General features: G+C 37.7%; 1 protein-coding gene across 1 annotated transcript; it reads left to right on the plus strand.

Moving 5' to 3' along the window:
- Nucleotides 1-5,929: 5,929 nt before the first annotated feature.
- MEIOC (meiosis specific with coiled-coil domain) lies at nucleotides 5,930-22,219 on the plus strand. Its single transcript, XM_044003280.1, is given in 9 exon segments — nucleotides 5,930-5,953; nucleotides 6,874-6,928; nucleotides 6,931-7,007; nucleotides 10,375-10,532; nucleotides 14,377-14,481; nucleotides 15,430-17,305; nucleotides 18,027-18,161; nucleotides 20,987-21,167; nucleotides 21,735-22,219. Coding segments are annotated over 9 exon segments (2,841 nt in total). The 3' UTR covers nucleotides 21,965-22,219.
- Nucleotides 22,220-22,536: the final 317 nt, after the last annotated feature.

Consider the following 22,536-nt stretch of genomic DNA (forward strand, 5'->3'; position numbering starts at 1 on the left):
AGTTGGAAGAAGGGTATTGATATTTAGTAGAACTTGGGACGTAGTTATGCCAATAACTATTCAATAAGACCACTTAGAAAACATTTGGGAAAGAAGGAATACTAAATATCAATCAACAATATTTTATTAGATGACTGTTTTCAAATGGCGATCTTTGACTACTTTGGATATGTAGGATACAGAAATTCAACTTTGGAGGGCAAAGGCATAAAGAAAATTTCTATTTACCATAAAAGGCCCAGGTATGTTCACATGATTGTCAGATTCACTTTAAACATCAAATTAACTTCCTCTATTATAATCTCCACCCAGGAAATAAGCAAGATCTCTAGAAAAAGAAGTGCAATTTTTAAAAAAGAATAATACAAGAAAAATGTTGACTTACTTGGTTTTCTTTTCTGGGATCTGGATTAGGGGAGACATGGTGTAGAGTAATAAAATATTGTAGCATTCCCCTGAAGGAGATGTTATTGAAACTATCTTTGAAAAAAGCTAACCAAAACAATGAGATCTTTTTTCCAGATGGAAACAGATCACTCAGCAAGTGTCAAAGCACAAATTCTGAAGGACCTTATTCAGTGCTAAAGTGCATTTCAAAAATTCCTTGGAGCACATTAAAAAAAAAAAAGATTCTAGACAGCCAAGAAAACACTAATTTGAAGATCCAAAAGGAGAGATGGAGTTTGCCAATGGCATTAATAAGGAACATTCATTCTGTAAGACTTCCAAAAGACTCTTAAAATTTGGCTAACCAGCAGCCCAGTTAATTTCAATTTACAATTAAAGAAACTTAGCTCTTCAAAGTTGGAGAAGTATATGAAGAATGTATGATTTGGGCTGAAGATTGTTTCCAGGCTATTTAAATGGATCGCAAGCCCATTAGCAAACTGGAAAAACAATTAACTATGCAGTTGTGTTCCCCTCAAAAACACCTCCCCACCATTTTCCAGTGATTTAATTACATGGTCCCTTGGACTGACATGATTGATTTCTAGAGAGGGGTTCATTTAAATGCTTTTTAGAAGTGCATTCCCAGTCTTCCATAAATGAGGTGACATTTAGATTATGCCCACAAATGCACATGAATTTTCAAAATTGTTTTATTTGATCTCAAAAGTTTTACTTGGGAGGATTTTAACATCCTACACAACATTTTCTCTATTCAAAACATTTCCATTGGCCAGACTAAGAAATATTTTGAAAATGGAACAATCATTTATTTTTGCTTCAGAAAAAAATATTTGTTTTGGACATTTGCAAACATATAAAATGAGTCTTATTAAAAGGTCTGGAGGGCACTGCATTATTCAATGTCATCTAGAGTTTCATAAAAGACTTGATCTTGTAGTATGTTTAGAGGAAGGAATTCTGTATTCTATACTTAATTTCTAGGATGGAGTAGTATAAAGTTTTCCAGTTATAAATTGAATAACCTCCCTAGAGGTATGAACAAATGATTCTTGGTTTCCACTTTAGTTATTTGGTTTTGACAAATTCAGATTTATTAACATACATCCCATCTAATGTAAAACGACTGTTTTCCCCTGTGGGCATCATTGTCAAGATGGTTGATTACCTTAGTACAAATCAATGAATCTGATAAATTTGCAGGGGTTTTTTCACTGTTTGGACCTATGCTGGATCATATTTAGCATTCATCGAGTGAAAAATGGTTATCTCCCTCAATCCCAAAATTCAGATTAAGAATTATATTGGGGCAGCTAGGTGATGCAGTGGATAAAGCACCGGCCCTGGATTCAGGAGGACCTGAGTTCAAATCTGGTCTCAGGTACTTGACACTTACTAGCTGTGTGACCCTAGGCAAGTCACCTTAACCCCAATTGCCCTGCAAAAAAAAAAGAATTATATTGTTTTTTCTCTTTTCCCTCAACTGCTTTCTTAAAGCACTTAGCACAACATCTAGCACATAATAGGAACTATCTGAATGCTATTATTATTATTATTATTAAAATTACTTGTTATAAAGGACAGCTCTCTTGGAGGTAGGTGAGGAGTGCAAGGGAAAATCTTGGAGATGTAAAAACAAATCAAGAAAAAAAATCTATTTTAAGAAAGGAATTACATTCAGGAAAGCTGAATATTTACAATGCTCTGCCCCTGTTGTCTCCTGAGACCTGGAATTGATACAACTCTTATGACCCCATTTGGGGTTTTTCTTGGCAAAGACACTGGAGCAGTTTTCCATTTCCTTCTCCAGCTCATTTTTTTCTTTGTGGGGCAATGGGGGTTAAGTGACTTGCCCAGGGTCACACAGCTAGTAAGTGTCAAGTGTCTGAGGCCGGATTTGAACTCAGGTACTCCTGAATCCAGGGCTGGTGCTTTATCCACTGTGCTATCTAGCGCCCCCTCTCCAGCTCATTTTAAAGATGAGGAAACTGAGGCAAACAAGTTTCAGGTGATTTTCCCAGTGTCACACAGCTGATAAGTATCTGAGGCCAAATTTTAATTCAGAAGGAAGTTGGGTCTTCCTGACTCCAGGCCTAACCCTATATCCATTGAACCTACTAACTGCCCAGGAATAAGCTTGGAATCACTTTATTATTAATGGCTTGACTGGAACTACCCATGTTGGACATGTCCAGTTTTGTAACCAGATTTTCTCACAATGAGTTTGTTTATTCACTTTAGTTCATTGTAGCCTGGAGGTGACCCTGGGTTACTTGAGGTTATGCCAAGGAGCGCAAGTTCCCTCCGATCCCACCACATTGGAAAGGCTTAGAGCTGTGGGAAAATGGAAAATTTGTCTCTCATCTTAGGCTCTTCACCTGACTTGGATTCTTTCAGCCAAATCAACTCAGGGAATCAGTTTACTTAAGTAAGAAACAGGAGAGGGATTACAGTTTGTTTCAATGTGTAGATCACATGGTATATGGAAACAAAACCACAAACCCTGGAATGTATTTTAGAATATGCTTCACAGAATAGTAAGATATTCCTTTTTCTCTCCCTGCTTTAATGAACATGTTTCTTATGTTCCAATTCACAGCACATCAATAACAAACTATAGATTATTTTATCAACCTCAGCAAAGGGAAGGATGCTTGTATCATAAAGGCACAAGTCAAACCTATTTGACCTCTTTTTTTTCCTTTTCTTTTTAATAGCATTGTATTTTTTGTCCCCTTTCTAAAGTCAAAGCCGAATGGAACTCTGAACATATAGCTAGGGTTTATATAGGGCTGCAAGGTTTGAGAAACTCTTTACAAAGATTATTCCATTTTATGGTCACAAACCACTCTGAGAGGTAGGTACTATCTATTATTAATCACTATTTTACAGCTGGAGAAATTGAGTCAGGCAATAATTAGGTGACTTGCTCAGGGTCACACATCTAGGTGTCTGAACGTCCAGTGCTCTATACCCTGCACCACCCGGCGAGGACATATCGGGGTGGGGAAGAGCCACACAAACTTTGCCCTTGGACTTAAGTGAAATAGTGTTTCACAACCCAAGCTCTTTGCTTGACTGATTCCCTGCATGACATGGGCAGTTTCTGTATCACTACGGCTAACAGGTTCGGAACCTTCTGGGCCGTGTCAAGAAATGCCGCAGGGACCCACGTGAACCTTGGAATCTGGCCACTACCCGCCTCCTCAAAGTCTAAGTCTGGAGGTTAGCCAGGGTTGTATACAACTCCAGCCCTGTCAAACCACCCCCGGATCCCCGGGGCTGGAGCAAGCCTGGCCCACAGCCCTCCTCCGTGGCCTCGCTACCCAGAATTCTCTGGGTCCACTGCTAAGGATTCTGGGAACTGCTTCCCTCGTGCCGACGGAGAGGAGCACGTCGGGTATTAGCACAGGGAGGTTAGGTGCGGCGGGCTTACTGGTCTCACGACCCAAGCAACCGTGAGCCTCAGCCCCACCCATATTCCACGCTCCCTCAACTGCTGCTAAAGGAGACTACCCTTGGTGCCAGGCACCAGAGCCTTTCTTCCTCGGCCCCTCCTCCTTCTCTCCCTCACATCGCAGCCTGCTCTGGCCAATCATCACGCCGCCCCTGCCCCTCCTCAGCCAATCCTGAGCCTTCCTGTTTTGAGCGGGAAAAGCCGAAGCCACAGGAGAGGCAGGAGCACGCTAACGGCCACTTCTTTGCCCTGTCTCTGGGGGAAACAGGGTCTCGGCAGGAGATGCCCATTGGCTCCCCGGAGGGACCAATCATATGTTGGGGAGAGGAAAGAGGACCTGGGAGGGAGGCGGGGGGAGGGGGCAGGCTGGAGGGGGCGGGGACGGGCCGGTGCCAGGTCGCGTGCCGGGTCGCGAGCCCTTGGGTATGAAATGTAACGGCCTCTCCCCCGGGCCCCTCCCTCCCCCTCCGGCCTCCCCCCCCTCCCCACAGACGGGCCTCAGGCGGTGCTGGGGGCGGAGGCGACGGCGGGAGCGGCGGGGTGCGGGCTGAGGGGAGCAGTGGCCCGACGCCCCCCCCCTCACCCCCGACCCCGGGAGCCGAGCCTAACCGCGGAGGGGCTGGGGGGCCCCCGATGGAGGTGAGAGGCGGAGGTGGCCCGCCCGGCCCCTGCCCCACGCACGCCAGCCCCCTCGAGCCCGAGGTGGGCAGGACAGGGGGATGGCGGAGTGTGGAGGTAATGGGGGTCGGGGGGACCTGGGAGCGGCCGGGCGCGGGCGCGGGCGAGGCGTCGCGGAGGATCGGGAGGCGGGAGGGGAGGACGGACGGCCCCAGCCCAGCCCTGGGCCCGACGGGAGCAGCCAGCTCCGCCGCTCCGTCAGACAACCGAGCAGGACTGGAGCCGAGGGCCCGAGGAGGGCTGCGGGGCAGCGGGCGCGGCGGCGGGGACCTTCGGTAGGAAAACGGAGCTCCCGAGGGCCGCGGCCTGGGGAGGGAGGAGCTGGGCCGGGGTGAGGGAAAGGGCGAGGGAGCAGGGCGCACGACGGCTGAGCTGACAGGACCAGGGACCGGAGGGCAGGGAAAGGAGCGCCCGAGGGAGACGGAGGTGGCGCGGGGGATTTGGGGCCCTTGTGAGGCAAGGACCGGGGGACTGCGGAGGTGACGGGGTCTGGGGCGAGGACTGAGGCGGTGACTGTTGTGGGGGAAGGTGACGGGACTTCAGGAGGCCCTGTGAGGGAAGGGAACTCGGAGGGGATGAGGTGTGAGGGAAGGGCTGGGGAGGTCGCTGGGTGTGGGGGAAGGGCTGAGGAGGTGATGGTGTGAGGGAAGGTGACAGGATGGGGGGGGGGGGCCTGTGAAGGAACGACCGAGGAAGTGAAGAGATGTGAACGAAAAGGTATGGAGGTGAGGGCGTGTGGGACGACCCCGGTGAGGAAGGGCCGAGGAAAGGACGGGGTGTGAGAGGCCTCTCTTAGGGACGAGGCCGAGGCAGTGGGATGAGAGGGAAGGACTTTAGGGACTGGAGACCAGGGGGGCCTTTGTGAGGAAGGGCAGAGGAGGACCAAGGAGGTGACGACGACGGATTGTGAGGCCCCTGGGAGGGGAGGGCTGAGGGAGCTAGCGACGTTGTGTGGGACCTATTTCAGGGAGTCACTAAGGAGACGACAGGGTGTGGAGCCCTAGTGAGGAAAGAGGTGATGACGAATTGTGGGATCGCTGAGGAAAGAGGATGGGGGAGGGGGGAGACCTGGAGGCCCGAGGGGATTGGATATTGGTCTCTTGAGGGAAGGGACTTTGGAGGTGATAGTGTGGAGCCCTTGAGGAAAAGGGTTTGAGGACTGGAAGGCAGGGTCAGGTCCCCTAATGAGAAAGTGGGTTGGGGAGATCCTGGAGTTCGGATGCTCAACTCCAGGTCTGGCGAGTGGGAAGGAAAGATGGATGGAGGTGATAACACCTAAATTAGCACAGCACCCTGCTCCAGATAGTAGGCGCTTAATAAATAATTGTGGAAATTGGCAGGGGTCTTTTGAAGAAAATGGCTTGTTGAGGGACTTGGGGTCCGGAGATGACACGATATGGGGACCTTGGGGTAACCTGGAGGGTTAGAGCTGACAGGTTCCAAGTCCTCAGAGGGGGGGGGGGGGGGAAAGGGCCTGTGTGACTAACTGGAGGGCTGAGTTGACAGTGTCAGAGGCCCCACGGTAGAGGATGGGGGGGGGGGCGGGGAGGGAGTTGGGAGGGGCTAGAATGAGTTGACTTCGGAGGAAGATACCAAAAGAAATTTGACTGTGTTTCCGGTTAGTTGTGAAGTTAGCTGTGTATTCCTGTACATCTCCCTCCGCTTTATCTTCTCATCCCAATAGAGAAGTCAATGGGATATCTTTACACGGATTACGCGGCCTCCTTGTTAGTTAGGCGAACGATCTCCCGTGACGTTTACTTGCAAATAAGGAGCCGAGGGGCAGCTAGATGGCGCAGTGGCTAGAGCACCGGCCCTGGAGTCAGGAGTACCTGAGTTCAAATTCGGCCTCAGACACTTAACACTTACTGGCTGTGTGACCCTGGGCAAGTCACTTAACCCCAATTGCCTCACACCAAAAAAAAAAGGGGGGGGAGCAAATAAGGAGTTGAGATTTCCTCGAGACCAGAAGAGCCAAGAGCTGCCCTCCAGGAGGGTTAGGAAAGATTCTTGCAGGGGCTCCCTTACCCTCCCCAACCCACCCTACCACCCATGCTCTTTGAATGGATACCAATTGTTTGTCTTCTGTAATGTTGTCTTAAGAAAAGTTTAAAAAGTGGATGATGTGGAAGAAAAGAAGTAAATTGGGGTCGGAGGAGTGAGATTAAGGAGAGAGGTTAAGGGTCACAAATAAATTGCGCGTTAAGGATTAAAAATACGATTCCTTTTACAGAAAAAAAATGGTAAATCCGTCTTTGGGACGTAATTCATTCGGTATAACATTTCTCTTTATTCATGCTTTTCTTCTTTTCGATTCCTGTCTTCTGCAGCCTAAAGTCGCTTTCCGTGGAGGTGCAAATCGCTGCTGGAACATTAATGCAGATACAGCAGCCGATTAACTGATGTATTCAACAGTGTGATGTTGACTGGTTCCACTTCCTTCTATGATTGCTACAAATCACAGGTTCATTAATAAACTTTAATTTCATGTTAAAAGATTAAGGACTATCAAGTATGTCAAATTATTACAATTAAATTCAGCTCCACAAACTATCCACTTCATAGTGTTGATGAATCTCTGGTTAGAGCAAAGAGCTGGGAATTCGAAAAATTCATACCTTTGGAAAACTGTTCTATTGAATACTTAACATTTTTCATTCATTGTTTTCATCCTGAGATCTTAATGTGGCCACAAAAATATTAAGGAAACTCCTTTACATTTCTTAACTTTGAATACTTTCTTTTAAGCATATTTAAAAGCTATTATAAACCTATATGAATCCAAACAGGTAATTTAAGGGTAAAAGTTTTACTTTTAAGTTAGCTTCTTGGTCTTTTTTTTTTTTAATATCTTGGAGTGTGTCCTACTGGCTACTTTTTTCTCTTAAAAACTTGTTTTAAAAGTTAACCTACTGGGGCAGCTAGATGGCGCAGTGGTTAAGCACCGGCCCTGGATTCAGGAGTACCTGAGTTCAAATCCGGCCTCAGACACTTGACACTTACTAGCTGTGTGACCCTGAGCAAGTCACTTTACCCCGTTGCCTGCAAAAAAAAAAAAAAGTTAACCTATTAGCATAATTTAAATTGTCACTTTAAATTTCTGTTTGGTCAAATTGTCTAAATAAGTGGAAATATTCCTCATTACAAAAAGCCCTTAGTTTAAAAGTCAGTTGTGCAAACACACACACAGTACCATCAATATTCTAAATGGAGATTAATACTTGTCTTCCTCATAGGGTGTTTGTAAGAAAAGTGCTTTGTAAACTTTAAAGTGCTATGCCTTGTAATAATAATAACTCACATTTAGAGGCTGGTAGCTATCCAGACTATTTGGTTTTGTCCACACTGGGCATCTGTATATTACATTTGTATACATATTTTGGCTGGAAAAGGATCCAGATGTTTTATATATTTATATATAGATCTCTACCACATTGATTCAGTGTTAAAGTACTTCCTGGCAGACTAAGCTAAAAATTGACTTTAAAAAAAAAAGTTGGATTTTTTTTCCAGGTCTGGATAAAAATTCATTTAAAATGCAAAATACAGTTGAAATGAAATAACATCCTCAAAACGTTTAGGTCCAGATACCAGGGCTTCACCATTATAGACATAAAATGAAAGTGATTGATTGCCTTAGTATTTCACTAAAGAATTAAGTAGCAAAAATGGACAGTTGAACCAAAAAATGGACTAAAAACAGCCAGTTTGAGTAAATCAAAACTAAAAATGAGTAGACTAAGCAATACTAAGAACCTAAGCATAAAATAAAATTTAAAAGCTTCTAAAAATTTAATACCACTAGAATTCTTGAAAGGTAAAATTTTTAGTGGAACTTTCAGTAAAGTACTTCTGCACCTCAATTTACTCAAGAAAGTTCTGAGGTATAGGTTTTAAATAATAATCATAGTCAAAATAAAACAGCAAATGCTACAAAACAATTTGAGCTTCTGAAGACGGTTTTTAAAAGGAGCTGTTTTTAAACGTAGTTAAATGTTGACTGTATTACTAACATTATAGTCATCATTTAGCCTGTAAATTACTGATAGTTTCAATGGTACTGATTAAGATGGTCATTTATAAGAAAATTTAATTTACACCAAAAAAATCAAAATTGGACAGATAAAGTGTTTTTAATAATACATTTAATTTGAATCAAGAGAAAATTTATCCAAAGGAATAGTAGAGTTTTAAAATATTTTTATCCAGTTTCAGATCCCTTTGTTGTACATTAAATAAACTATTGTATTTATATGTTACTTAGGGTTAAAGGTCACCTCTAGCTTTATCATTTCTAATTGGTAGAATGGAAAAGAGTGAATCTATAATTTCAGAGTTCACTTATAGAAGCAATTTCCAAAATTAATAACTTTAAATTAGCTTTATTACATTTCAAACATTGTTATTGAAGTATTTCTATCAGCCTAGGCATTTTGTTTATTGGTAACTTGTTATAATTTTCTTCACAAAAGTCTGAGCTTGAGCCCTTCAAATAGTGAAAGCCAATTATTAAATTTTTAAAAATACTTAATATATGTCTTTTCATTCTTAAAGTTACTCTAAGTGGTTAAAGGAATAGAGTGAGAGGTAGTGTCATACAGTAGAAACATCAACAATAATAAACATAAGTACACACTGTATGAATCACACTATGTGCTGGCAGAGATACAAAGTTTAGACAAGACATTGTCCCTGTCCTTGAGAGACCTTCAATCTAGTAGAGTGCTGTAACACAATATTTAATGATCATTGTATTAGAAAATTGCAAAACATACTGCTCTGGGGTCTGAGAGGGATGTCGTTACTGGGGAGTCGTTTGAGTTAGACTGTAAACGATGGGCAGCAATAGGAATTCAACAAGTGTACAGAGGGAGGAAGAGAGGGGAGAGGGGACGTTAGAGGAAGTGGAAAGAGCTTTAAGATTCTGCTATTGTGGGGCAGCTAGGTGGTGCAGTGGATAGAGCACTGGCCCTGGATTCAGGAGGACCTAAGTTCAGATCCAGCCTCAGATACTTGACACTAGTTGTGTGACCCTGGGGCAAGTCACTTAACCCCAATTGCCTCACCAAAAAAAAAAAAAAAAATTTTAAAAAAAAAGATTCTACTATTGTCCAACACTGGGCTGAATCTAAAAATTTAGGTTCTAGTCTTGATGCTGCTACTCAGTAACCTAATATGTTGGGCAAATCATTTTACCTCCAAAAGACTCAGTTTTCTTATCACTAAAATAGAGATAATACTGGCCCTACCTATCTCTGATAGTTATTTTGAAAATCAAATGAAATATGTGACAACATATTCTGTGTTTTGTGACAACACAGAAATGTAGTATTACTTTTTACCCACTTTTTTCTTTTATTTTTTCTTTCTTTCTTTCTTTCTTTTTTTTTTTTTTGGTGAGGCAATTGGGGGTAAATGACTTGCCCAGGGTCACACAGCTAGTAAGTGTCAAGTGTCTGAGGCCAGATTTGAACTCAGGTCCTCCTGAATTCAGGGCCAGTGCTCTATCCACTGCGCCACCTAACTGCCCCTTTACCCACTTTTTTTAGATGAGATAGAGCATTCCAATTATGTAATTTATGCAAAGTCACATTGCATAAGTCTATAAGATGGCTAGATGAAAAATGAAAAATTGAGTCACTGTACATGCTCTGCTATGGAATGGCAGAGTCCCTTAAGTTCTAACTTAAGATTGTCTCTTAGTTTCCATTCTTCTGTTCCTTTTAACTTGTATTTCTCATCACCTTAATTAATATTCTGTCAGTAGCAGAATAGAAGAAAATAAATGAAGCATTAATAATTATGATTAAAATATTTCTTCTAAATTTCAGAGTGAAGACAATGTAGATTTACGGCAGACATACACTCCACTTTCTTCATCCACAGAATATTCAAGTTCTGTTGATTCTTCCCTTTTTTATGCACCATGGTCAACATATGGAGATGATATCAAGCAACCTACTAATTCTCAAATCAATGTAAAGAACAGGTAAGTTAATGAATAATACACCTGAGTTTAAATTAGGTTTTAAATTGAATAAAACCATTTACAAATTACAAAGAGAGAAAGATTAGTGAAAAAAATCCAGTTACTATGTTGATTAATTTAACTGTATGTAGCAGACCCACACAGACCCATTTTACTTTTTTACATTACTTTTTTGTTTGTTTGTTTGGGGCAATGAGGGTTAAGTGACTTGCAGCTAGTAAGTGTCAAGTATCTGAGGTCAAATTTGAACTCAGATCCTCCTGAATCCAGGGCCCGTGTTTTAACCACTGCCCCATACATTACCTTTTAAAATGAAACATATAGTACTATCAGAAACCATTTAGTTTGGGAGTCATATTAACTTAATATTTGCTGTTCTGAATTGCATAAACATGAAACCTTTATATAGAGAAGCTTCATATAACAGTGATTTGTTTATGTGATAGATTATATATACTGAGTACATAGAGTTATATACTCTACCTTTTTTCCTATAGTTCAGAAATCCTTTAAACTCTTGATGGCAGCCTTGTGACTCCATACCAAGATTATGATTGGTTGGCATTGACTTTATTTATTCATCAAGTTTTAAAAATAACTTGAAGATGTTGCCTTAGATAAAATTAATAGCTATTTGGTATCTTTTTAATTTTTTCCTTTTAGTTAGATCATTTAATAAAATCTGATTTAAGAGTACCTATTTAGGAAGTTATCCTTTTTATTAGGTTGAAAAATACTTGTCTCCATATCTTTCTATCTCCCTAGGTTTTCCTTTATAAGTTTTTGGTAGTTAATCTATTCACAGATATAGCAAAAGAGGTGATACCAGAACAAACACACTTCTACTTGACTTTGACCCTTAAATAAACAAGAGGCAGTGTTATATAGTTCTTTTTAACTTTGGTTTTTATTAATGGAAAAATATTGGAACTTTTAAAAATTAATTCAAGGTAAAGCATCTAAGATGCTAGTCTTAAGTAGTTTTTTTTGTGGGGCTAAGATGCTAGTCTTACTGAAAATTATCTCAAATAAGATAATTTATGTGAAACAATTTTCAAATGTGTAGAGCTATACAAATAATAGATATATCTAAAATACCTTAAATTTTAAGGAAAAGGAGAATTTTTTTAATAGGAAGGGACTATTTGGGGGGAAAAATTGTTTAGAACATAATTAGCTTCTGTTAAACTCCAGGCACCATGCTAATCATTTGTGGATACAAAGACAAAAAATGAAATAGTACTTGCTCTCAAGGACAACATTTATAACTTATCTAGCCCAGGATTTCTGATTAGCTTCTCCCCTCCCAAGTTTATTGGAAAAATTCTACAATTCAGAAAACTCAAGGACTATATATAACTCATATTTTACAATGATTGCTTAGGAAAATGATGTAGTGAGAAATCACTAAAAAATCAGTTTAAGTGATTTGGTTTTGCTGGTGAGCATAATCTTACTTACTGATCCTCAATTTCAGCAGTATAGTACAAAGAAAAGATCATTGACTTAGAAAACTTGGGTATAAATGTGCCACTTTTATGTTTGACATTAGGCAAGTCCCTTAACCTCCCAAGGCACAATTTTTTGTTTTTGAAATGAAGTTGGACTAAATATAAATATATGTCCTCTGAGGTCCTTTGTGGCTCTCAATCTATGATTCAGCAATTACTCAGATAGTATATAAGGTCCCACCCAACTTGAATATTCTATAATTTTGTGGTATATCAAATGAAAGTAATATCTTTGTTACTTAAAAGTTCTCTTATGGGGATTAAATGAGATTTATGTGAAATCATTTTCAAAAGTATATAACAGTGCAAATATATATATATATATATATATATATAATGTCTTAACACCAAAAAATTGTGAGGAAAAGAGCAAAAACAGTGGCAAAGAGATTTTATGAGAAACAGTAAATTATAGTTTAAAACATGATCAGTAAGAATGTACTAATCATTCATGTTCCAGCTAACCATTTGGGGACAGAGACAAAACAAATGAAACATTCCCTGCTCTCAGGTTAAACAACAGGTAGAAATGCCTAGGACAGGGGTTTTTGTAACCTTTTTAATGTCACGGACCCTTTTGGCAGTCTGGGTAAAACCTATGGGCCTTCTTATTATAATGTTTTTAAATAATGGAAGGAAATGTTAGATTTCAGTTAGAGGCCAGTAAAAATAAAAATATAAATTTTTCCAATTCTCAACAGACCTCCTGAAATCCATCACTGGATCCTTTAAGGGTTCATGAATCCTAGGTTAAGAACTTGATCTAGACCCTAGAGAGGATAAAATGATACCCTCATAGTTTTTGTCATTATACATATTTAGATTACTTAAGTAATGCCTTAGTGAATTGGTATAATTTGAAACTATAGCTTCCATTATATTGAATACTTCTCTGAGTATACCCATAAAATTTTAGACTTTAGTGTCCATTCCTATTTTACAAATTAAGAAACCCCAGAGAAGTGACATGACTTGCCCAAAATCACACAAGTAGTAAGTGGCAAAGCAAACTTTCACACCAAAAATAAGAAAAAAATGAAGATGGAATTTTTTTAGTATAATGAAAATAGCATTGGATTGAGTCAGTACCATGGTTCCAATCCCAGTTCTGCCACTTGCTGCCCAGTAACCTTGGGCAAGCCATTTAACATCTTATCCCTTTCTATAAAATGAGAGGGCCTGCTTTTGATGAGTTGCTGTAAGGTCTCTTCTAGCTCTAAATCAGTGATCCTCAGATTCCAGATTTACTACGCTTTCTTCTGTCAAGGGTTCTTAACCTGAGGTCCATGAACTTGTTTTGAAAACTATTTTGGTAACTATTTCCATATAATTAGTTTTCTTTCTAATCTTATGTGTCTTATGCATTTTAAAATGTTATTTTAGGAAAGGTGTCTATTTGCTTAACAGATTGCTGTAGGGATCCATGATACAATAAAAAGTTAATGGAGTCAGGAGTACCTGAGTTCAAATCCGGCCTCAGACACTTAATACTTACTAGCTGTGTGACCTTGGGCAAGTCACTTAACCCTAATTGCCTCACAAAAAAAAGTTAAGAACCTATGAACTAGGCCAGCTCTTTATTTTACAAATAACTGAAACCAAAAGAAGCTAATTTTGGGCCTAGGTTCACACAATTAGTTATTAATAACAAAACTAGGTCTAGAAACCTAGGTCCCTTGACTAATAATCTACCTACATTAAGTCCCTTTAAAGTCTTGAGTTATTTAGATGAAGATTTCTCTATTACTCTGGATATACTTCATTTTTATACACAAAATTTGTGGGAATGTACTGAATAAAGCATCAGGTTCAAATATTTTATGAAGAAACTAAGTAGGTGTTAATGGAATAATGAGTTATAAGACTGGAAGTGCTTTCAGCAATAGCTGAAGTATATGGGTGACAGGACATCACAGAACAGAAAATTATACCTCCTTTAGCCTGAAGTGTACAGTATTAGTGTATAGAGAAATGGCTAGGAAGCAGTTATATATTACGAATTGGCTATATGGGTTGAAATGAAATGGAAACAGAACTACCTTGCAGGTAGACCTCATGCCAAATAAAAAATATTATTCTTTTAGTTTCTTCCACCGTTTGAAATGCAAGTATAAATTCAGCCCATGTGTTAAATATTAAGATAATGGTAGTAAGACTAGGAAAATACATTTGTGAGGGTCAAATGAGATACTAAATAATTGTAAATCACTTAGCACAGTGCCTGACACATAGTAAGTGTGATTTAAATGTTAGCTATTATTATTATACTGTATTATAGGATAAAATAATTTATAAGTAGCATTCAGTTTTCATCAACTGTGATTTGTTTTTAGGATTCAAACTGAAAGAAATGACTATGGCAGTGAAACTGACTTATATGGACTAGTGTCGAACATTTTGGAAGAACAAGACAAATCACAGCCATATTTTGCTGAGGGGTTAGTATATTATATATAACCTTTAAGAAACTTTTAAGCTTGCATATACTGTCTAAACCTCATCCTTAACCTTATTTTAGTGAATAGAGAATCTACTTGGCAGTCAGAGACTTAAATCATACTCACTTTTAGGCTTAACTTCATTGAAGTGTGATTCAATATGGCCCTGTTACTCAAAATCTCATTCTGTGTTTTCATTTTTTCAATTACTGTTAACACCTTTTATTAGGAAAATGGTTCTTAAAATATGCAAAAAAAATTTGATACATGGGCTAAAGCTTGGCATTAGGAGTGTATAAATTCCAGGCAGCTTTTATACATTGATTCCAAAGAATAAAACTTCGTGATTTCTATCCAGAAAGACATATGGATTTTATTTACAAAGTAGAATTAATTGTTAAAAAAGACACTTTGTTTTATTTGGGTGTGGAAAAATCCTACCCAGAAGCTATGGATTTTGAATATTTCCTAAATGGGAACTATGCAGTACATATGTAGCCAATTAAAATATTCTAATTTCATATACAGCTTCATCAAAACATATCCCTTTTTATTATGAAAAAATACAGACTCTTCAGAACTTTATTTTTTCTTTAAGTTGTCTTTTATCAGTAAAAATAAGCCAATCAAAAGAAAAAAAAGTATTTTATTTTCTGCTTATTATATATAGTTAATGAGAAGCTATAGTGGGATTTTATTGGCTTAAGTTGCCCACAGGAAAGAAGAGAGTGAAGTTAAGAAGGTATTTCATACATGTATTTCCAGCAGGAAGTAGCTACCATTATCCTCTAAAATTTTCTGTGATATAAGTAAAAGGTTTGTGCTATGGATAATTGGAGAAGAGCTGAGTGGGACAAGATTGAGATCTTTCAACTCCTTTCTCACATTCTCCACTGGGGAAAGTCTTTAAAAGTCCAAGTTGTAATTAAACATATTTACTTGTTCTAGGACCTGCTCTTCCAACTTAAAGTCAGTTTGGCCTGTGAATACAAGCAGATTTGCAGATCACCATGACCTCTTGTCAGAAACTAAAAGGCCAGTAGATACAGCCATCTCTCAACAAGCTTTTTATGGTGGCGAATCTGTCTCAGCAGTGGAAAAGCAGTACCTGCACAGTAGTAATCTCACACCACAACAGAAAATAGATGAACTTTATCATGGATTTACTAGCTTAGACCTTGAAGAACAATGGATGTACCCCCCTCGAAGTGATCATTCCAACTGTTATAATATACAGACAAATGATACTGCTAAGACAACATTCCAAGAATATCCATTTATCAAAAACTGTTTTACACCACAAGCTGGCCTATCTGATATCATGAAAGAATCAGGGGTTGATACTTACCCTTATGGAAGAGAGAAAATGTGTGCCAAAGGGCTTGAGGCGCCATTACAGCAAAAAAGGGCAGAGATCTTTCTTTCGCAATTCAGTAGATACAATGAAAATGCAGATTATTGTAGATATCCAGAATATTCTCACCCCAATAAAGCTAAGCTAAATAAATGTTCAAATTTTAGTGTTCAAGATAACAAAAAATTAGCCAATGGAACACCTGAAACACCAGCTGTAGAAACAGACACATACACTAAGTTATTTCAAGTTAAACCAACAAATCAGAAAAAAATGGAGGAGACTATCCAAGATCAACAGAATTTCACATTTTCAAAGACTACACCACACTTAACAGAAAAGCAGTTTGCAAAGGAAGCAGCATTCACTGCTGACTTTGGGTTAAAATCAGAATATGGACTGAAATCTCACACAGCTTGCCCAGGTAGTAATGATTTTGCTAGTGTCTCAGAAAAGGCGCCATTTTCTAAACCTGAGCCCCAGAATTCTGAATATTTTAAATCAGTGAATTTATTATCAAACTCAGCAACATCTTCAGGAGGCATCAACATAAGTAGGCCGACTTGGATGAATGTTCAAACAAAAAACAGCACTCCTGTGCCATATAGAAATCAAGGTAACTTGATGAAATTGAATAGCCATTTAAGTGCAGCTTCAAAAGGTGGTAACCATTCTTCAGATTTTCCCCAACTATCATCTACAAATTTAACCCCAAATAGTAATTTGTTTCAGAAATATTGCCAAGAAAATCCTTCAGCCTTTTCTAGTTTTGATTTCAGTTACAATGGTACAGAACGAATTCAGTCTGTCAATCATATGGAAGGACTGACCAAGACTGGGGAAGAAAGTCTCTTTGAATCAGTTACAGATAAAAAAATAAAGCAGCCAAATGGATTTTGTGATAACTATTCAGCTCAACAGTATGGGATCATTGAAAATGTGAACAAACATAATTTTCAAGCTAAGCCCCAAAGTGGACATTATGATCCTGAGGAAGGACAGAAGCATTTAGATGGTTTATCTCAAAATACATACCAAGATCTGTTGGAGTCACAAGGTCACTATAATAGCCACAGACAGGGAAGTGGAGACAACAATATTGTTAATAACCGGGTGAATCGTACGCAAGCCTCATGCTTTTCTAATAATTACATGATGGGAGACTTAAGGCATAATCAGAGTTTTCAGCAACTTGGTTCAAATGGATTTCCCTTGCGATCCACCCATCCATTTGGCCATTCTGTTGTTCCACTATTGGATTCCTACGATTTGTTTTCTTATGATGATTTAAGTCATTTATATCCTTATTTCAATGATATGATGTACGGCGATAATTCCTTTTCTGGTTTTGTGCCAACCTTTGGATTTCAAAGACCAATTAAAACCCGAAGTGGGCCAGCTAGTGAGCTTCATATTCGTCTAGAAGAGTGCTATGAACAGTGGAGAGCATTAGAAAAGGAGAGAAAAAAGGTAACACAAAATAGCTATCTATAAATTAATTAAATTAATTGTAGTGTGATGCCAGCTCTGCCAGTTTTCAGTATTATCACCATGTTAGTTCAAGAGTAGCCTATCTTGCTGATGAAGTTAAACTCTTTATTCTGTAGTGTTAAGAATTACAGCGTGTTTTTACATGCATGGAGACAGAAAAATTATTCCAGAAATAAACTAAAAGGAGAAAAATCTTAAACATATCAGAATTGAATTTGTGTGTCAGTCTCATCGATGTTGAAAAAACCATTCCAAATAATTTTGAGAAAAGAGTACTAGTATATTTAACAAATGTTTTATTTAACAAGTATAGATTGCTATATAGAATAGCTAGAAGTAAACATTTTTAGTATAACCATATGACTTAGAGACCACAAGTCCCAAGTTTTCTACCTTAATTAAGCAGTTATTTACTTACTTACTAATTTTAAAGGAAATGAACTCTTTATATATCGAGATTAATATTAAGTTTTAGATTTAATAGAATTTTTAAATCCTTGCCTACCTAAGCAGATTCAAGATTCCTTGGTACTTGACTTGAGTGTTTGAGCAAGTTTACATGCACTGAATTAAGCCATAAAATGATAAAAGACTAGACTTAAATAGGATATATACATGTATGTGTATTTGAAAACTGTTATTCATTGTCTGATAACATTCTGAAAAAATTAGATGTGTAAACTTTTGCAATTTTTCTTAGACTGAATTGGCTCTTGCCAAGAACTATCCAGGGAAAAAAGTTTCCAGTACTAATAACACTCCAATTCCAAGGCTAACTTCTAACCCATCCCGAGTTGATCGACTAATTGTGGATGAACTACGAGAACAAGCCAGAGTAAGATGTTTTTAATTTTTTTTAAAAGCAAAACATTATCTATATTTAATTTGCTTCATGTATTTTTAATATCTAAGACTCAAGGATTTTTAAAATCTCATTTGCATCATGTTTTTAAAATAATTTTCCATGTTTGGTCTTAGCATAAAGATATTTAGAAAGAGGAAATGCCATTTATTTAAAAGCTACTTTGAAAATTGTGATGACCTTTATAAAGCAAAAACCTGTTTACCAATAGCTTAAAAAGTTCCACCTCCAGATCCAAATTGGTAATTAACTATGCTTTAATGAATAGAAGTTTTAAAATATTTAGGAAGAACTCCTTCCCAAATATTAATACCAAAATTTTCCCCAAATTTCTTATAAAATAGTTGAGTAGGGGTTCACATTTGTAGTGTGCACAGTAATTCTTAATTTTCTCAGCTATTCATTCAGTTCAGTCATTTCATTCATTGAGCAATGTATGTGTCTAACTTTATATAGTACTATAGTTAATGTTGGAAAGTTGCTTTCCAAATGATCATATCATGTTTTTAAAACAGTAGGAATCTTGAGATGAATCTTTGGTTATTGGGAATAATCCTCCCCACCCCCAAAAAATCTGCTTTGTAATTTTGGATTTGGGAGTAGCAGTTTGTAAATGCCTGCATATAGTCTTTGAAATCTTATTTAAAAGTTAAAACATTTTCCAAGTAGAACTTAAGTCTTTAAAGTTATAAAATTAAGTTCAAAAAATCAGGTTCTCTCTGTGACTCAACAGAAGCTTTATGAATGAAGAATGCGATTTAGTAGACTTAAATTTATTTCCTAATTGTTTCCTTTATCCTTAAACTGTTAACATAAACAAACTATTACTCTCCTTCCTTAAAAGCAGGTCTGTTTTTTTCAATTCTTACAGACTACTGAACCTGTTTATATCCAGTCAGTTCACTTTTTTTTTTTTTTGGTGAGGCAATAGGGGTTAAGTGACTTGCCCAGGGTCACACAGCTAGTGTTAAGTGTCTTAGGCCAGATTTGAACTCAGGTTCTCCTGACTCCAGGGCCAGTGCTCTATCCACTGTGCCACCTAGCTACCCCAAGTTTACATTTTTAAAAATGTCTTTTTAATCCAGAAGAAATGTTTATGCTGAGAAAAATGCCTAGCAATTTAAAATAAACTAGAAATGTCATAAGTTGCATTTAAATATTACCATGTTAATTTGTAATTTAAAAACCAGTTTATTTTTTACAAGAATTATTTCTAGTTAAAATCCCTTTCACTCAGAGGTCATCTGTGGTAAGCTCCTTATAATAATACAAAGAGTCACAAAAAGGAGCTTAAAACTAGCATGTTCCTTCTAGTTATACACTAACAGAGGCTTTGGGTATACATAAGTTATAATAATTTTATTTTAGATAAATAGCAGTGTTATTCAGAAATATTTGAAAGTTGAAACTGTTTTAGCTGTACTTACTTTTGTAGTTTTCCAGTGTTTTTATTTTGTATAATTTTTTTAGAAACCTATAAAAAAAATTTAAGTCCACTAAAAACCACAAAATTTCATTGCATTTTCTTTTTCTTATCCTTTGTTTATTTAAGTAACTCTTTGCTTTTCTTAATAATACTACTAAATTATTGATTTGTGGTTTTGGTGTAGTGTTTTGTTTTCTAGGGGTCTAAGATGAAGTAAAACATTTTACTCTCTCCTATAAACCTGTTCTCTTGAGAGAATCTATGGGCCTGATTTGACATAGGTGCAACCCTAAAAGATAAATGATTTTGATAGGTCAAGGAAGCAGTGATTGATTGACTTCAGCTCCTCAATTAAGGCTTTTTCAGAACAACTGTGCTCTACAGTATGTGGTTAGGCTAATTTGTTTTAAAAACTTGAAGCAAACCATAGAAAAGGCCACAACTATGTGGCTTACACCCACTAATGTTCCAAAAGACTCCATGCCTGCTGAAATGAAAGTGACACTGTAGAAACTGATTTTTTTAGCACAGTAAAATAGGAATACTATAATAATAAATAGGAACAATAGGAATAAACTTTTTCTCCCAAATTTCTTTGGGTAATGTTTACAGTTGTGGAATCTTTTGTCACAAAATAAATGTCCCACATTTTCCCAAATTCTGGATTCTTTAAACCAAGCAATAGCAATTTCCTTTAGAGCATAGTTCTCAGCTCCCCACTCATCTCTATCTGAATTCTCTCCCTTAAAGTCATCTGAGTGGATTTAATTGAGCTTGCCATTGAAAGCATAGTTAAATTATTGTTGAGAGGGTAGTTAAAGTTGAGTGGACTATAAGGAAACCAACCACAGCAGGAAAAAACAAATGGGTTGTCATCCTTTTTGAGGGCTGAATGCTGTTTTTACCCTCCTTATCCCCAGTGCCTAGCAGTTTTCAATAAATGTTGGTTGAATTTAATTTTACTTCCAAAGTATTTTTTTTACAACTATCTCATTCTACCTTCACATCTCTAAGAAGTAGGGAGGGGGGACAGGATTTATTTCCATTTTTTGCATATGGGGAAACAGTAATATAACTAAACAAGTTCAAGGTTAATCAACCTAGGGGACTTCCTTTGAAATCTAATGTTTTTTATATATTAAACCCACTTCCTCAAGACATCCCCCCAAATGCTAATAATAGCATACCTTGTCTTATATCTGCCTATCTTTTCAATGTTGCTAAGTTCTTGAAGTCTGAAACCTTTGAAATGAGCTTTTAATAGAAGATAAGTTATTTTAATGTTCTTCAAATACAAATTTATTTCTGTTGAAGTTTGAGCCAAGGCAGTGTGGTTATAATCTTATACCTAACTTTAAAATACTTTCTCCAGGTTGTGACTTTGCTTGGCAAAATGGAACGTCTCCGCAGCTCTCCCCTTCATGCCAATATTTCTACTGCTCTTGATAGACACTTGGAGTCTATTCACATTGTACAGTCCCGTAGAAAGGATGAAATTGTAAATGCTTCTAATCGGCAAAGGCAGGGAGTTCCTAGATGCCAGGATGACAGAGGTACCAATCAATATTCCTTCTTTTGGTAAGGTAATGCTAAATCTAGAGTGTTAGTATAAGAAAACAGAGTACTACATTAATTTTATGTTTGATCTGAGGCTCAAGGAACATTTCTAAAACTTCTAGCTAGCAGTAGAACTTATAGTAATTAGATAAACTTAACTAAGACTTTAAAAACTCAGAAGAAATGCAATTCTGTAACATTTTACATCCTTCAAAATTAGTGTCCCTTTTTAGCTTTTCGTTGGAAGTGTTTTGATTTCTGTGCAAACTGAGACAAAAATCTATGCTTCAGATAAAATAATAAAAAATTACTTTTTTCTAATTATCACAAAGAAACAAACCAAAAAAACCACACACCCCCATACTTAGCAACAGAATGCCTTTAGCTCAGGAAATAGCCATTTTTCTTGAACAGAGTGATATTATGATCAACTTTACTTTGGAGGCTATAATGCCAAGTATTTTTTTGTTTGGTTGAGTTTTGGGGTTTTTTGAGATTTCAAGAATTTCTTAGATGGTGTCTAACATGGACTGTATTTAAAATGTATGTAACTTTTTTTTTAGATGTGTTTGCCCTTGCCTCAGCAATTAAAGAGATGTGTGTGGCTACTCGGAAAGCACGCACTACCCTGTGGTGTGCACTGCAGATGACCTTGCCCAAAACAGCCAGTACTGCTGGCCAAGGGGATGTGGAGAAGGCTTTACAGGATATAGTAAACTGTGAAGATAAAGTCCATGAAAGTATAAATAGCAGCAATCCTATGAACCAGAGAGGTGAAGCAAGCAAACATTAAGGAAATGTCAGCAGAACTCGAAGAATAAAAGCTGTTATAAGTAAATGTATCAAGACATTCTAAAGTACTTTTAATGAACTTTTCAAGCTCGAGAATTTCAGTACATTAATTTTCTTCCAGATTTAAAGTTAATACCTTAATGAAGTTCGACTTCTATTTTTTTAAAAAATCTAGAATACTATTTCTAATGGATCAGATATAGTTAAAAGTGAACTCTCAAAGGTAAAATTGACTACTCTAGGAGTTCTAGTCAAAGATAACAGGTTAGTTTAAGTAAACTGAATATTTCCTAACAGCTAAAAGTGTTACTTAAACCTATTCTGCAGTGCAGGTAAACGCAAATGTGAAATTCTTCTAGGTGATAAGTTTCATTTAGGTTTGCCTTAGTAAGTAATAATTCTAAATAATGAATCTAAGTGACTGTAACCCAATTAGGACTACAGTCTTGTAACCAAGACAAGTTTTGATTGTGATGTAAAAGCGTTTTCCTTGCAAAACTGGATAATACCTGGGAACCAAAGGAAAACAAGGCTATAACCCATTATTCATGTAAAAATTTAATATTTAAAATA

This window comes from Dromiciops gliroides, chromosome 4 (assembly GCF_019393635.1).
Source record: "Dromiciops gliroides isolate mDroGli1 chromosome 4, mDroGli1.pri, whole genome shotgun sequence".
Classification (NCBI taxonomy): Eukaryota; Metazoa; Chordata; class Mammalia; order Microbiotheria; family Microbiotheriidae; genus Dromiciops; species Dromiciops gliroides.